This window comes from Plecotus auritus (genome assembly GCF_963455305.1).
Source record: "Plecotus auritus genome assembly, chromosome: 4".
In the NCBI taxonomy this organism is placed as follows: domain Eukaryota; kingdom Metazoa; phylum Chordata; class Mammalia; order Chiroptera; family Vespertilionidae; genus Plecotus; species Plecotus auritus.
Genome location: NC_137775.1, coordinates 147,592,233 through 147,610,293, shown reverse-complemented (window position 1 = coordinate 147,610,293; position 18,061 = coordinate 147,592,233). Strand labels below are relative to the sequence as shown.

General features: G+C 39.8%; 1 protein-coding gene across 48 annotated transcripts in view; it reads right to left on the bottom strand.

Annotated features, from left to right (window-relative positions):
* NRCAM (neuronal cell adhesion molecule) overlaps positions 1–18,061 on the bottom strand; it is a 278,384-nt gene that overhangs the window by 20,277 nt on the left and 240,046 nt on the right. For 13 of the 48 annotated variants that reach the window (XM_080663312.1, XM_080663309.1, XM_080663311.1 and 10 more), the window contains 11 exons: positions 17,101–17,225; positions 16,639–16,668; positions 15,029–15,130; positions 10,057–10,254; positions 9,889–9,959; positions 8,677–8,902; positions 8,001–8,116; positions 6,503–6,707; positions 3,375–3,497; positions 2,611–2,787; positions 1,552–1,587 (listed from right to left, as the gene is read on the bottom strand). In XM_080663312.1, the coding sequence (XP_080519438.1) occupies positions 1,552–1,587; positions 2,611–2,787; positions 3,375–3,497; positions 6,503–6,707; positions 8,001–8,116; positions 8,677–8,902; positions 9,889–9,959; positions 10,057–10,254; positions 15,029–15,130; positions 16,639–16,668; positions 17,101–17,225 (1,409 nt within the window). Of the gene's footprint in view, positions 1–1,551; positions 1,588–2,601; positions 2,788–3,374; positions 3,498–6,502; positions 6,708–8,000; positions 8,117–8,676; positions 8,903–9,888; positions 9,960–10,056; positions 10,255–15,028; positions 15,131–16,638; positions 16,669–17,100; positions 17,226–18,061 lie in introns of all 48 variants that reach the window. The other 35 variants (XM_080663313.1, XM_080663272.1, XM_080663305.1 and 32 more) reach the window with 7 other exon arrangements.

The following is an 18,061-nucleotide window of genomic DNA, read 5'->3' as shown; positions in this document are numbered from 1 at the left end:
TTCTGACACTCCATTTTTACTTATCTCTATAACCATAAGCAATTTGCAATTCAATTGAGTGACATTAAATGATAAAACCTAAACTATTTTAATAAAGATTTATTTTAGTTAGTTTTAATTCATTAAAATAAGCAGGTGATGCTTTTTTCCCCCAGTAGATTGCATGTCCCATTCTAACATGACAAGTCCATGGAAAACTCAGATTTACTTCACAGGCAGCCCCATTGCAACACAATTACTCGGCTCTTGACTCCAGGCATCATTTGTAGAGGGAGCGAGGCCAGGCTTTCTCTGGACTGCTTCAATGAGAGGTTATGAGGGGACCTGGCAGTAAATGATTGTAAAACAACCAAGGATTTTAATTGCTATCTAATTGTCCCAGGGAAGAAGAATACATATAAAAGAGAGGTTTACATCTTTTTACAATATTATGGAAATTTTGAAGTTTTACAACTTTGTTCAAGTCTAAAAACATATAGATAACATATTAAGATTAGCAAAAATGGCTTCGGTTCTTATTCAATCACTCTAAAACCTATCTAATCTACATTTTATAATTTACCAAGACTCTGACTATAAGCAGATTTCTAAAAAAATAGAAGATGTGTATCAGACCTAAGCTCACAAGATTTGAATAATTTGAGACCAAGTACTTATTTCTCTTGGTCTTTTTTTCATTCCTATTTGTATTCATTCAGTCTGTCAAAGCCCAAGAAAACCCCTGGCCCAGGGTTCTCCCCAAGAAAACATGTCTAAGGCTAACAGACCAAACACAGCCAAGGGTGAAAGACTGGGGATCTTTGGGACAGCCTCCTGTGGAAGACATACTACAACGTATTCAAGCACCATTCTCCCAATCTTTCTCATTCAGAGTGCTGTGCAAGATAAAGGAGAACAAAAGTAATTCATTGTGATGACTGGCTATTCCCCAGGAGGAGGAGACTTGAGCAGTTTTGTGACGACAGGATGGAGTAACACAACTGAGTAGAACATGCAGGTGGACGGGAAGACTTGCTCCTTGGGGATCCTGGTGGGCAGACTTCTAGTCCCAGGATAAATAGAGGGTATCGACCGCTAAGCCAAAATTTCAAATGGACAGTGTAGTGTAATGCAGCAAAGTGTACAGTATCCTGTGTCTATGAGGGGGTCTAGCTAAATCAGAATGGAAAACTGTTGATCTGATTTCTCACAGTCTATTTTCATCACACGACTAATATTTCTTTAATATGTGGCGTGGCCATAGAGAGGACCTGTGACAAATCCACAGTTTTGGTCCTGTCTGATCCAGCCACAATCATATCATTAAAAGCTAAGATTAGGATTTGCACCAGGGATAAGTCTTGAGAAAAGTCGTAGAAAAATGTAATATGTGGCTTTCTATTTGTATGAAGACTAAATATTAATGTTAAAGCCAAGATCTGCCAAGATCTTCCCTTTCTTTTGTTGTTGCAAAGCTTATTTTATTTTCTCTTTTAACCCATGCTGCACTTCCCCATGTTTAACATTGCAAATTTCACACATGTATAAAGTCATGCAGATGAATTATTTTACCTTTGCCTGCACCTACATCTGGTGGAAGATAACCAGCTTTAATGAAGGGAAACAGAAATAGGACACTATATAGTTAAATGTAACACACCCACGAGCATGTAAAGCTATATAAAAACACTTATTACAATGCTAATGCATGCAAGAAGAATGAAGTGTACCATATCAGGTTCAGGGGACAAAGATATGTTTGTGTCCCCAAACTTACACAGTATTCAAACCCACATTTAAGGTACATTATTCATGCTTGCCTATTATATAAGAAGGCTTACGATATCTCAAACTAATTTTGGAGTAGCACTGTCAATTTCTTACACTATGGAAGATAATCAAATCAATAATCCTTAAACAATTCTACAATTTAGAGACATGCAAAAAGAGAAAATCTTTTACAATATTTTTACTGAATCTAAAGGTTTTCAAAATAATTTTAAACAATATGCAAGAAAGTATTAATTCCTTTTCTAGATACTTTAATGGAGCTATTTTGCTTTCTCTGTGCCAGATGGCTACCAAGGTACAAAGTACCATGCTCAAACACAAAATAAATGCTCTATTTAATTTCATTGCTAGAAAACCTAAATCAATAGGTGGACTAGTAAATCCCTTTCTGGTGAACCAAGACCAGAACTTGAATCATTTATATTTATTTGAGTATATATATGCATGTCTGTGTGTGCATATATACTAGTATTTGTATTATATATATGTGTATGTATATGTGTATGCATATATGTAAAGTTGTAAAAAGGAAAAAACAGTGTCTTGAACTTTAAATTCAAGTGTGGCATAATATAGTAATTTCCCACTCTCACCTCAACATATTAATATAAGTTTAAATTTTTCACATGGACTTGGAAAACAAATATCAAGTAATTATTCTAATAAGAATTAAATAATTGATTTTATATATCTGAATGAGAAATTACAAATAAGTGTTTATATTAATTGGGTAAGATGAACACTCCATGGTCAGAAGAAAAGAGAAAGCATACAATGAAGTTAAGGAGTTTTGTTTCACAATATTTATAGTTTTATGGATTTTATACATACCCATCTTACCTTCATCCACTGTTGTTACTGCTTCCTCTGTTATTTGACTTCCTGATCCTGCTGATGTTTGTGCATAGAAATAAAACTTATACCGAGTGCTGAAATTTAAATTTTTTAAAGTCCAACGTGTCTTGTTGGCAGGAATTTTCAAATCTACCAGTGGGCCTAATTCATGGGTGCTGTTAACTGTCAAGAAGAAAAAAGAGCATTTCCCATTAATTGTTATAGCAATGCTATTATAAATAAATGTGTCCACCAAAAATGTCAAGTTTGGATTACACTGATTTTTTTGCCCAGCATAACTGATAACCTTTTACATTTCCTATAATATGGCATAAGAGGGGGAAATATAGTCTCTACTGGCTTCTAAGCTAAGGGAATTTTATAGTTGAATCACGATAGCATTTCTCATCTCAGGGTTTTTGCAGGTGGAGTCATGTATTGTTAAATAATCCCAAACCTCATGTTCAGAGGTCTTGTGCCAAATGAATGAGGGTTATTATTTTCTAGTTATGGATAATGTCTAATGATAGCACCTACCTAAACCCCATGCTCAAAGGTCTGTATTAATCTACAGAATACTTAATTTTCAATACCATATATGTAATTTTTCTTTAAAAAATATGATTTGAAGTTCCTTTTTGAATAAATCTTAAAGGTATATGTACATATTCCACAGCTATAAAGAATAACCAGTTGGTATTTTAAGATAACAGGGTTTTTTTAATCCTTTTAAATTATATTTTCCATTTTCCCTTCTCCCAATAACTTACTTGGCTGATATTTTAAGGTGTACTCAGTCAAAATGCCATTCGGGTGGCTTGGTGGATCCCATTCCAAAGTGAGAGAGTCTAGTGTTGGGTTAACAATCTTCAAGGAGGACGGGGCACTGGGAACTTATAATGAGAACACAGTCAACATAAAGGTTTTTCAATGTTTCAAAATGTATTAAAATGACATATTTCACCACGTTCACACAATTCATCAAGGTTCTTGTTTTTTATAACACATTCTTGTTCCTGATTCAGCTGAAAATACACTGATAGAAACCTGTGACAGGTACCCATTTATCCATTCTCTTCCTCTTTTTTTCTTACCATTTCCATTTAGATTCATTAAAACCATTCTCTCAAAATACATAGATTTTGCCTTTATATGGACTGAAACCAAAATTTTTTTAAAAAATAACAATACATTTAATAAAAATTTAAAAAGACACTATACTTATTTGTTTAATGAATGATGTTTTAATAAAAGCAAACTAGTGGCCCTGGACGGCTAACTCAGTTGGTTAGAGTGTTGTCCTGATACGCCAAGGTTGTGGGTTTTACACCTGGTCAGGGCACATAGAAGAAGCCACCAATGAATGCATAAGTGGAACAACAAAGCCATAGTGTTCTCTCTCTCTCTCTCTCTCTCTCTCACTCTCTCTCTCTCTCTCTCCAATAAAAAATAAAACAAAAAGGAGTATTTTCTAAGTTAATAAGCCAGTCAGAGAAAGACAAATATCACATGATCTCACTTAGGTGTGGAATCTAATGAACAAAATAAACTGACAAACAAAATAGGTCCAGAGACACAGAAGCAGAGAACAGATGGACAGATTTTGGAGGGAAGAGGGGTGAGGGTGACAGGAAGAGCTTAACCAAAGAACATATAGGGATACATATATGCATAGCCCATGGACACAGATAACAGAACGGGAAAGGCCTGGGGTGGAGTGGGGGCTGGGTGGAAGGGGGGAAAGAAGGGAAAATATGGGACATCTGTAACACTGACAACAATAAAAAAAAGAACTTACTTTAGCATTTGTATAATAAAAGTCTACTGGAACTAAAAAAAAAAAAAAAATGAAAATAAAAGCAAGCTAGTGACTAAGTGAAACCATTCTGACCTGGCCTCTGAGTAGAAGCAGCTGTATGCTGGGCCATTAAGGGCTGTTTTCCCCAGGAAACCAGGTGTCTCCAAACTACCTGCCTGCTGGGCTCTTGGCATGAGCCAGCCTGCCCAGGCGCAGTGCAGTTCTCATCCAGAAAGCTGACAGACGCCCCAAATCTCGTGGCGACGGACAAAAGCCCCAATGCTGGCAAACCCTGGCTCTGGGCAGGCCTGCAGGTGTCAGGTTCTCTGTGGCAGAGGCTGGCAAATGACTAGAGGAGACATGCCCAGGCTTCTTTTACGGCTCCTTCAAGAGGATGATGGATGGTGGCAGCCTTCCCTCATGATCATTACCTCCTCTACCCAACCAACCACATTCCCTAGACCAGTGGTCGGCAAACTGCGGCTCGTGAGCCACGGTTTGCCGCTCTGTTGACTAATGAGTTTGCCGACCACTGCCCTAGACCCACGGATGGCACCACTGTTCTGCCTGTCACTCTAGCCAGAAACCAGAGAGTCATCCTGAATTACCCCATGTCTCATTCCCACCATCTCCTGGGACACTAAATCCTGTGAAGTCCACCTCGTTCCCTCCTCTGCTCTCTGCCACCACCCCATTTCAGGGCCTCCGTGGCCTTTGCCTATGTCTATAACACACCTGGCTCATAGTTCTAAGCTTCCCCCAAACCAATAAGTGGTTCCTAACTCTGGAAGATCACAGACCTCTTTGGAAATCTGATGACAGCCATAAATATTCCCTAGAAAAACATACTCCTTTTTCCACAATACTGGTGCTTATTGATTCCCTATGAGAGACTACAGTCCGCAGGTTAAGAGCCTCCGGCTTAGTATCACAGCATTTAAGACCATCTATGATATGGGTCCTCCGTAGCTGACCTTCCCCTCTTTTCTCACCATTCCCGGCTACACAACTTGCAGTTCCCCGAAGGAGCCATGCTGTTTCACACCTTTGTGTCTTTGAGCATGCTACTTCCTCTCTTCTTTATCCTTTCATCCCCCGGTCATCTCTTGTATGACACCTTCCCCTGAACCATCCAGGACCAGTGTGGAGTCTCTCTAGGGGAAGCCTTAAGTGGAAGGAGCCCTTAACCTCTAAGGAGAGGGGAGATGGAGGACCAGCAGTCACGATGAGATGGGAGCCGGGACACAGGATGACTTCAGAGGCTGTTGGGAAGCCGCTGACATCAGGAGCCCTTCAACCAGGAGCCAGGACAGAATTTGTCTGTGAACTGCTTTTATCTAAAAGAACTAATGAATCCATAGACGTTACCCAGCTCATTTTCAATACTGGCTTGAGGGAAAATTTAAAAGAGGTAAGGCTGATTTTCAGTACCTTTTCCAATCCCTATCTTTCTCACTTATGGCCTCTCCCCCTCATCCACTAGGCTCCCATGTCCAAACTCCTCCTTCCCCCACTCCTACATAATGCATATGTGGGCCTCTCTTCCTCTTCCTCTTGCAGTGGGCTACACTTGCAATGACTTTTTCCTTCTCTTCCCAACCCATTTTATCAAGACTTCCAAACTCTAACTCAGCTCATGTGTAGCATAAACTATGCAGGTGCCCTGAGAAAGAAATGAACTGTGACTTCTGAATTATTTTCTTTTCTAGATGGTTTTCCTAGGGTATCATATTTAGTTCCCACACTTCAGATTAGGTAACGGAGGCTTATAGAAGCTATAGAACTTGCTTCCTAATGACCCAAATAAACATCAAATTAGCAAGGTTTCTGACAGTGTGACTAAGGGTGGACAAAAATTTAAGTAAAGGGAGAGATTTTAGGGCAGCATTCTGTGATGTGAAGCCTTCATCCCCTCAGTCCACATAAGGGCCTCAAGTCAATACTGAAAATGAGCCAGCTTGTGCATGCTGTGTTCATCTACGGGAAATCACATTCGGCTTCCAGAATATACTTTATTTGGGGGCCCTTCTGTCACACAAAGCCTCTCAGCACGTGCCACACGTTGCTACGGTCTCTCTCAGAGACACGCCCACCTCATACCTCCTTCCGGAGTATGAAATACTCTGTCGGGGCTGGCCGGGCCCTCCCCTTTCCCATTGATCACGCGGATGTTCAGTGTGTAGTGGCTGAAGGGCTCCAGCCCCGGCAGCATGCCATGGGTCTTGCTGCCCTGGAAAGTGAGGATCTTTTTCTCAATGTGCCGTCTGTTTCTTTTTGATGAATTCTGGTCCGTCCAGTAGTAAATCTGAAGCAGCAAGAACAAAAGTCAGGGATGTATAAGGAGGCAAATAAGATTAAAGTTTTATGGGCTTTTCCCCAGAAAATTCCCTTGGTGCATTTTGGAAGACTACTGGTAAAGCTGAAAAATACTGATTCTGAGGCAAGAGAGTCAGAAGTCCACAGATATTGAGGAAAGTCAATTAAGAATATCTGATGAAGCTGGGCTATCCTATTTTGTTGGAGGAATACAAGTGTAATAAAAGAAATAGCACAACACCAATTCGGTTCTCTCTAAAAGCCAGTAGAAGGATTTCAGTGTTGGACATGTAAAATATTCTCAAAGTAAAAATTACTGGCCAATATTTAGATACTTTTTCCAGAGTTAATAAAACTTCATGTACAATATGTCATTTAGTTTAGTCCTAAAACCCACAGTGAAGCTTTTATTATTATTATTCCTATAGTACAGATGAGCCTTTGGGTTACCAAGTGACTTGTATAGGGCACAGGGCAATCAGGAGTGACTCCAAGTCTGGGGCTCTCGCACTTATTTTTTGTATTATATTGTGGTTGATTAACAAAGTGTTGATTAACTTTAGTTAAACATCCAGAATTGTTGTTTATCAAGTCCTTTTAAATTCTTCTTAGCAGTTTAAATACATTTTTTTTTAAGAGAAATCAACATATGCAGAATTGAACAATGTTAGAGAAAAAAATAAAAATTGAACATGATGCAGTGCAAAAAGTGACCTCTAGGGGTCAGGGTTGACAAATCAAAGGAGGGATTCTTTTTTTTATGGTTGAATGTAAAAACAGTTGACTATCAATTAAAAAAACCCCTCTATAAACCAGTCTTTCTGTGCTTCCCAAGAACGAAGATGGTTGATATTCATAAGGATGACCCAGTTGGTACTTTATGATCTTAAAGTATAATATGAATTATTTTTTTAATGTCTACATTATTTTCAGGATAATTTGTGTATTCAACACATGTCGTTGGTATAGTTTTTAAGCTAGGTGCATTTTGTTATATCTAATTTTTCAAACATCAGTTTTCCACATTTTATGCATACGTTAATTGCTGAGCTAGCAAAATCTTAGGTTACCTGTGGGAAAAATGGAGAAAACATTTTTCCCCCTCACTTTTGGATACAGTGGAATTTTGATTCAGTTTTAGCTGGGGTTGTTTAGATGTGGCCTGCCTGAGGCGATAAACCAGATGAACTCTCAAGAACTTCTCCAACCAAGGAAAGTGCATCTGGCCTTCACTGATGGGCTGTTCCTAAGGAAAGAACAGGAAAGATCTCCCTTCACTTACCCGATAGCCTTGCAGGTGTCCTCGGACACTTTTCAGAGGCACTGGGTCCCAGTGCACCTCAGCTAAGGTACTGTTCACCACAGTCACATGCACATTCCCAGGAGCCACCATGGGGACTAGGGAAAGAGAGGGAGGGAGGATAGAAGTACCAATGTTATTTTGAATTTCATGCAAAAAAATGTCACTGTCTAATAATTTTGGCTTTATTGAAGCAATGCTCCAGACCTATTCTATAAATGACCAAGGACTGGCATAGCTCAATGGTTAGTATCATCTGCCTGTGAATCCTAGGGTTGTGGGTTCAATTCCCAGTTGAGGTGCGTGCTGGAGACACCAATTGACATGACTCTCACATCTCCTATCTTCCTCTTTCCCCTCCCCCTCTTTCTACTCTCTCTAAAATCAATGAAAAAAATATCCTCCAGTGAGGATTAACCCCTCCCCCAAAAAGTTATGAACCTAACTTTTAAAAGTTATGAAAAGTTAGGTTCATAACTTTTAACATTCTGAACCTATTTTCTACATAGTAGGCTGTTTAAATTCAGAAATGTTGAGCAAAATCACTGCTGCCTCTCTTCCTCCCAATCTAAACACGTCTGGAAATAGACTTGGCTTGCACTTTGGTAAGTCTGTTTTGCTGAGAAAAAGTATAAACAAAACAGTGTCAGCCACTTACGGTCTTCTCCAGAATGTCCCATAACTACAGCTGGCTCTGGAGCAAACCCCACATCATTCAGAGCCTGGACTTTGATCAGGTATGGAACAAAGGTTGGTGTGCCCGAGACAATATATTTGGATACATTTGCCACAACCACAGACGTCCATTCATCATCACCATCTTTCTGGCGCCAGCTCACTTTGTACTGAAGGCCTGGCCCATTAGATTCGAAACCATTCAAGGGCTACAAGAAAAGCCAAATAATCAGAGCTTATAAAACAGGTCGACAGCACAACCTTTCACAGAAACAACAAAATCAATTCCCAGACTTAAAGTGAGTGCTAAAACACTAAAATATAAGCTGCTAACATATTCTCCAAGGACCTTTTATCTTTTTTTCATTTTTGATGACATTCAAAGCTTGTGTAGGGCCCACATTTCAAAGATTGTTCATTTCTTTCTTATAATATATATCACATAAACCTCTCAAACTCTATTGTTAAGCCAAACCTTGGCTCCACAGTCAAGGGTGGGTGACTTAAAACATTCAGTTATGTAGGTTCCTCTGTATCTTCCTGTTGGTGTGACAGTACATCATTGTCTATGTCACTTGGAGGCTGAAACTTATAAACTGCATCTATCCTGTTTCTACATGTACATATACAGTGTATATATATACATATATATGTATGTACAAACATATTTTTGCATATAAGCATGCATGAACAGAGCTATCTAAAATAAGTTTTTAAATTATATGTTAATTTTCCAAGTCCAGAAAATACAGATAAGCAAAAAAAAGAAAGAAAAGAAAAGAAAAGAAAGAAAGAAGAGAAGTTGACTATTAGGAATAACTTGGTACATGTCTTCTAGATGGTTCTATATAATGCTGATACTACTAGCTCGCATTTATTGAGCACATGTATGTGCTAGGCACTGCTGTAAGCATTAAATGAAGTTGGTTCTATTATTCTTCCAATCATACAAATACATAATGGAGATGTTAAACAACTGGCTTAAAGTCACATAGTAAGTGGCAAAACTGGAATTTGCACGCATTCATCAAGATTTTTATTACTACACAATACTGTCTTTTAAGAAAAGATATATAACATATATTTTCCTCCCAAATGGGTAAAATGGGATTTTAAAACAGGTAATATTTTAAAATTAGTTTTTTTCCACTCTAAAGTGAACAGAGGAAAGTTGAAGGCTTTATACATAGCTCACCTGCCACGTAATCACCAAATTATCGGGCTCTGATCCTAGTCCTTCCACAGTCATGGGATTTTTATCTGGTTCTAGAAGTTAAGCAGCCACACACATGTAAGCTTTGGTCTTTTTCAAACAGTGGAAAACTTTTGTCTTTTATTTCATACCACAAAAGTCCTGCTTTACCTGCAGCTTTGGTCAAATACTGTTCAGATGCCTCGCTGGGCAAGCTCCTCCCCAGGCTGTTCTCTGCCATCACTCGGAAGGAGTAGTTCACGTATGGAGACAGCTTCAGCTGGGCTGTGGTCTGCGTGCCCGGAACTTCCGTTTGGTGGCGCCACAGCCCCGCCTCGTGCATTGCATCTTCATATTCAATGATGAATTCTAGCCACAACATACACACACAACAAATGCAAGACAGTGAATTCAGTCACTCAAGGGCAGGTTGCTAGAATAATGAATAACAATTTAACATGAGTAGTCAAACATGAATTATTTCACTTTCAAGAAATATTTCATTAAGATATTTTGATTTCAGAGTTCTAACATCCTCTTCAATACTTAAGAATACCCAATAATATTTCTCTAGCGTGCTGAGTTTAGTTACTGAAAACTCTTTAGAGGGGATCCGCATATGGCCCTAGGAAAGTTTAAATATATGAAAAGATGGTCAATATTTTTCATTATAGAAGTTAAATTAAATACAGTGAGAAACCATTTCCCATAAACAGACTGACAACAATCAAAAGTTGAACATACTTCGTTGACGCTGACTATGACTCAGGGAAACAAGTATTCTCATACTCGGTGGGAAGTGTAAACTGATAAAACTTCTATAGAGGGCAATTTAGAACATCTAAAATATTTAACTGAGATACCCTTTGCTTGAGAAATTGTGCTTCTAGCAATTTATTTAGAATAAATGCGCTCATGCATATGATCCAATACACATGCTAAAGAACCCACATTGCAGCACGGTTTGCGGTTGAAAGAACCTAATTGCAAACAACCTAAATGTTCATCAATAGGACACTCATTAAATAAATTATGGTGCATCCTCACAATGGAATACTCTGCTGCTATAAAAAAATGAATGAAGCTGCTCTATCTGTAATAAAATGGAATAATTTCTAAAGTATATTGTTAAGCCAAACCAAGTAGGATATAGAACACTGTGTACTGAGTATACTACACTTGTGTAAAAGTAAAAAGATTTACTCTGACACATACACATTCAAATATGATGGAATGTATATGTATTACCTCTCAGAAGATACATACGTACCATTGGTGTCACTGGAGGAACTGGGAACCGGGGGCGGGGGGAGGGGGGGAGGAAGACTCACTTTTCAGTGCATACGCTCTTGCATCTACCAAAATTGTGTGTTATGTACATGTTTTACCCTTGTAAAAATAGGTACTCATCAATTGCCTGCTATTTGCCATGTGTAATAATGTGAATTGTAGATACAAAGATGAATTAGAAACATCATGTCTTGCAGTGCTCCGTCCTTTCAATCCACACTAATTTGGAGGTGATCTCCAGTCTCATAAACTGATCACTTTCACATTTATGTCTGCCGCCCGTGAAATGCAGACTTGAGTAGTTAATTGCCTGCCCAACAACTCCACTTGCTTGTCTATGACAGCATCTCAGATTGGATATGGCCAAGACTGATCTCCACTTCCCTCTCCAAATTCACAGTGACAACTCAGGTCAAAACCTTGAAGTCTTTCTTAGCCCCCTTACTCTTTCATACTGTCAATAGTCCCGTTGGCCCTACTTTAAAATACATGCAAATATGACCATTTTTTAGCACCTCCATCTCTCTTAGCCAATTACAAGCCTCCATAATTTCTTGCCTGAATTATTGCATAACCTACTAACTCACAAGAACTTAAACTTTCTCAGTTCATGGTGTAGTTAGTGTTCCAGTAATTTTTTTGATGGCTCCCTTAGGACAAAAGAAATAATTAACATTTCCATGTAAGTAGTTAGGTTCATATAACTTAATAACTATTCATGTCTTACCATTGGGTACCACATAACTTCTGAAACCTTGTAAACAGACTGGATACCACCTTATTCATTTCCTGTTCTGCAGTGATTTTCATGTGGTCCTTGCCTTTTATCACAGCAAAGGCTTTGCAGAGATATGATATCATTATAATATGATGTAGCAATATCATATTAAAGCCATATACTGCCTCAAGCTAATATTTCATGTGGTGCCTGATAGATGTCACTGTTTTTCATATATCAAAATTTACAAATAAAAAACTTAAAAAATGCCCTGAAGTACCCCTGTGAGCCTATGAGTTGGCTGAGGTTCCACAACCAACTACTTCAATGCAGTTTGAGACCTAAGAGACTGTTTTCAATGGAATAACCACAGTGATCCATGAATCACCCCTCTACTTAAATCCCTCCAATAACTTCCCAAACCCTTATACTGGCCTACAAGGCCTACAGGTTCACACCCTACCATTCACCAACTCTACCTCTTCAACCTTCTCTCCCTACTTTACCTCCTCTTGTGCATTTCACTCCAGCAGCACTGGCCTCCTAGCAGACATGCCCCTGTTCCAGGGCTTTGCTCTTTTTCTTGCTCTGTTGGGAAAGATTTCCCCCCAGAAACTGCATAGTGTGTTCACTTTCTCCCTTCTCCTGTCTTTATTGACATATTCAAATGTTACCTTCTTCATGTGGCCTTTCCTGACCACCCTATTCATAATTATAGCCCTGACCCCTGTACTCCTTAACCTCATTCTCATGCTTTGTTTTTTCTGTATGACCTAAGCATATACCACAAATGCACAACATATATACACGTGCCACAACCAGGCGTATAGATATATTCGTGTTTGAGTCCTTTAAAAAGCAGATGCTGAGACAGAATTAAGTGAAAGAGACTCTGGGGGGAAATGACCATGGAAGATAAAAAGGAGAGAGAGCAGGCATAGGCAGGGAAGATCTTCAGACTATGATGAATGTCTGATGTCCGTGATAGGAGAGGGGGAAGGAAGGAGCAGTGTGTAGGAAAAGCCTCAGACTGCAGTTATAGCCTGAGCCAGGTCAACGAGGAGCCCAGAGTCAAGTTCTGTGCTGGGAGCGGCTGAGCTCTAGGACCCTCACTGTGCTCAGTCGCTGGAATAGCTCAGGAAGAGAACGGAGTAGCTCAGGAAGAGAGAACACTGCAGCAGGTCTTTGGGGAAGGTGCGGCTGACAGAGCCTGCTGTTAACACTCCTTGCAGTAGGTTCTCTCTTGAAGGGAGCCCTGAGATGTGTGTGTGTGTGTATTACCCATATACATGTATACAAATATATAATAACAGCCTATCTAATGAAGAGGGAATATGCCAATTGACCATCACTCCGTCACAGCTGAGGCCAAGTTCCCATAAGGAGCCTTAAGGAGCAATCAGCAGGGACCTGAGGCTATGCCCGCCCCCGCCCCCTCCGGGGCTTGACAGGGGACCTCAGGCCGCACCCCCCCACCTGGCAGGGCTTGACGGGGGACCTCAAGGTGCGCTTCCCGTCCTGGTGCTGGGCTAGGGGACCTCAGGCTGCTCCCTCCACTCCAGCGCCAGGCCAGGGGACCTCAGGCTGCGCCCCCCACTAGGTGGGGTTTGACAGGGGACTTCAGGCCGTGTCCCCCACTCAGCGGGACTTGACGGGGGACCTCTAGGTGCACCCCCAGTGCTGGGTCGGGGAACTCAGGCTGCGACCCTGCCCAGGGGGCTTGATGGGGGACCTGAGGCTGCATCCCCTTGCCGGTGCTGGGCTGGGGGACCTCAGGCCATGCCCCCCACCCAGTGGGGCTTGACAGAGGATCTCAGGCCGTGTCCCCCACCTGGCGGGGCTTGAAGGAGGACCTCAAGGTACACCCCCCGCCCTGGTCTGGGCTGGGGGACCTCAGGCTACGCCCCCTGTCCTGGCACCGGGCCAAGGGACCTGAGGCTATGCCCTCTGCCTGGCAGGGCTTGACAAGGGTGGGACTGGCCAGGTGTGGATCTAGCCCAATGGGTGGGGCCAGCCGGGTCTGGGTCTCATGCGATTTTGAGGCACATGTGGGTGGGCGGGGACTTGACTCTGGGTCCCATGGTGAGCCCCAGACTCTGACAGGAGGAAGGTTTTCATATACATTTTACTAATTTTCTTTCATCTCTGACACTTCTACTATAGAGAAAGGGCAAATAGCAATATTAAATTATTTCCTCTAATTAATCACCTTTTAATGTGCACAAATTTCGTGCACTGGGTCACTAGTTATTTATAATAACAATATTATTAATTTTATCTTATTTGTGTCCTCAAACTAAAATAAAGTGCCATATGGGCAGATAATTTTCATTGTTTTATTTTAGAACAATGCTTGATAAATAATAGGCACTCAATAAATATCTTTTGAATGAAGGGGGTGAATGAAGGGGTGAGCAGCAATGCCTTGAAATCTAATACTATCATTGTATCCTAGGTAAAAAGAGTCTCCAAGCAACCTAAGCAGCTAATGCATTGAGTTAAGTGGAAGCCTCAGTTCATTAGTCTTCCTGCAGTATATACCTGAAGATAATAATATATTATAGGCATGTGTCTTGCATGTGTCTACACTCAAGTATCTTTATGGTTTTAAAATGTCTAAACTTACCCATAGGCTAATTTTATTAAGCTCTTCAAGTACCTTTCTGGTATGGTCCCTCACCTGATTTTATTCCCTAGACTTATGTCATCAAGGTGAGGAGTTGACAGCGCTGACAATGCCACCACGTTGCAGTAAAGGATAATTAGAAGAAAGACACCTGGGTCTGGAAGTTAACAGACCTGATGTGTGGATTTGAAAAGCCCCTATATTCTCTAAGACTCAATTTCCCAATATACAACACATCTTCTCACAGTGGTAGAAATTTAAACACAAAATGATAGTGTGTTTGCTTAATTAACATCTTCAGCAATCAATTAGTGTCCCGTATCAGAAGCTAAACCAGAAATAACTCTAGCTCTGAAGAGAAGAAAGACATAAATAAGTGTTTTTGTTCTATTAGTAATGAAGCACAGAATGCCATCAGATATATCTGTAAGGAATTTCAATTGCATGTGATAAAGTGATTAAAAATGGTCATTATTTGCATCAGTGATGAAGCGAATGGCACCACATACTTGTAATAGGGCTGTTGTTGTCATCGCCTGGGGTCCATGACAGCTGAACACTTTTGTCGAGTTGATCTGTCAATTCTAAATCAAAGGGAGGATTTGGGACATCTGTAGACCAAACATACATCATAATTAACCATCCATCCTTATGAGGTTGTCCTTTACTTGTGATACTATTCATAGAGGGGATGTATCAAAGGCACAGCATACTGAATGGTCAATGAGCATGCAACTGAAATGAAATAGAAACAGCTGAGATGGCTGGGAACACACAGCACACCCAAGACAACACATCATTGAGTTCTGCTTGCTTCTTTTTAAAATGAAACTAAATTATTTGTAACCAAAACCAGTGAAGTGGGTGTGGGTGGTTCACCAGCACTCTCAGTGTGTGTCTTCTCATGAACATGAATGAGCAAAGACAGAAAAAATGATATAGAAACATAATTTCTAATAAATGAGAAACAGAATAGTAAATGCTGAAAAACAAATACAGGCAAGTACATGTACAGTTCAAAGAAGACTCCACTGTTCTTCCTGAAACATGCTAAGCTAAATTATGGATCTGGGGGGCTCCTGAAGAATATTTATGTTTTTAAGGGCATTCTAAAATTGATGCTCAATAGGTAGCTCTCAGCATGCACACCTTATGCAGATATTCTGCACAACAGTCACATGGGAAGGTGTGTTTACGCTCAGAGGACACACGGGTACAGACACCTTTTAGAATGAAGGTATCCCAGAAGCATGTCTGCCTCTTCTAATGGTGCTTCTGAGATCCAGAGAGTTCATGTTCCTCCCTGGGACTTTTCCTGACCTTGCTCCTGGGGTAACTTTGGCTCTTGGAGGAGCAGAGACCATATGAAAATATGGGCACTTATTTCCTATCAGTAAAGAAGCAATAAATGCCTACAAAGGAGAGATCTTCTATAGCATAAATCTGGCAGAGTTTATGCCACAAAATTAATTTATGTATTTATATGCTAAATAAAGATGAGGGTCCCTTAATCAAAAATATTTCTGGAAATAATTTCTGATTTATTTCCCAAACTCAGAAAAATCACTCAACTGTAAGCTGCCCTTTTCTTGGTCTTTCTTTAGTGGTTTGTCTTTTGTTAACACACAGGGAGTTGGTTTTCTCAGACACAAAGGTCAAATGTTGCTATAAACATCCATGGCTTTCCTACATCAATTTCTTGAAAATGGAATCCCAAAATATTTCCTTTTCCAAAAAAAGCTACTAATAGACTTATATAAAAGCCTGATTTTTGTGGAATGATATTTAAAATAGCTTTTTCATTCTGTAAAATGTGGATGACAGCTTTTGAGCAAACACTATGCTTTTTTACAGGGAAATTATATCAAAGAGGGACATTTATAAAATGAAATGACTTTAAAATGACACGTGAAATGTTTAGAAGAGAGTGGCAATATATTCAGTGAAAAGTTCTGGAGTTATAATGAAGAAATGATGCATAGCACTAATGGAGCAACACAATAGAACAGGTGACAGCCTTTTCCTTAAAGAAACAAAAAGATGTGATAGAGAAAATTAATTTTTCTGCAAATGTGAAATTGTTTGACAGAAAATAGAGAAAGAAGACTCATTAGTTTACCGTAAATGGGAGCTGGAGTTGGAGTAGGAGCTAGAAAGGACATTAATATAAAGGATTTTAATCACAATTAGTAATGGAAAGATATACGATAGCACAAGAAGACAAAGATTGAACATGATTAAGATTATACAACGAAGCCTCATGCTTCACTGTGAGCCATAGCATTGATAAACATGTGTTACCAATTTAGGGGGGAAAAACCCTTCCATTTTAAATAAAAGTAGATTATGTTCCCCAACGTTCTTATGCAAATATCACTCATATGCATAACCACCATTTTATTCCAGTGCTGCTACAGAGTATAGTTACACTGAAATTATAGCCTCTTGGGTATCTTTCAAAGAGGAAAAACGAGTATTTAACTCAACAATAAAATTGTAAAACTCTAACAAGTAAACGGTTACTGCAGACAATCTTTCCTTTCTACCTGAAACAGGTATGCTGGGAGTGTTCGGTTCTTACCGACAACGCTAAGCACAGCACTGGCAGAAACGTTGTCCAGAGTTGTATTGGCCACACACGTGTAGGTCCCACCATCATTATCACTTACATCAGCTACCACCAAATGGTCCTTGTCAATAGTGAACCTGTGAATAAAACACATTCTGAGCAACTGAAATGGACATTTAACCTCATTTGATGGTTGTTTTACTGGCATGAAATTGTGAATTTGGTAAAAGAGAAGGATGATGAAAATTTGCAGCACATTTAAGTTAAAATCTTATACAATATGTATCACTTTGATAATGATTATAGTTGGAAAACCATTAGAATGGGTTGTAACCTTGGGTTATGAGGGCTATCGAGGCATATGGTCTGATGGCACTCAACCCGTCCCTGGAGTTTTAGGAGCTCCTTACAGACCAGGGACATCCAGAGGTGAGGTGGGGCAGCTCTAGTTACCTTACTAGAGGGTTTCCTACGGCTTCTGCTACTAAGAAACTTTTCAACACTACTCATCCAGCTCAATTTCTGGCAAAGTGTACATTTTTTTATTATTAATTTTTATCCTCACCCAAGGACATGTTTCTATTGATTTTAGAGAGGAAGATAGATAGATAGATAGATAGATAGATAGATAGATAGATAGAGAGATATCGGTTGCCTCTCATACATGCTTGTCTGGGGATAGAACCCTCAACCTACGTATGTGACCTGACTGGGAATGAACCTGCAAACTTTTGGTGTACGGAACAAAGCTTCAACCAACTGAGCCACCCAGCCAGGGCACAAAGTGTATATTTTAAAATAATCTAGAATTTACTGCAGAAATTTTATGTCACTTTTACTATATGCATAAACTCTTGTAGGAGAGAGTAAATGCAAAAAATAGGACCAGCTTTATCACTAGAAACAGGAAGATTTAGATCAGCAATCACCATGAAGAGTTTTCTGGAGGTTCTTGTGGGCATAAAAAATTACT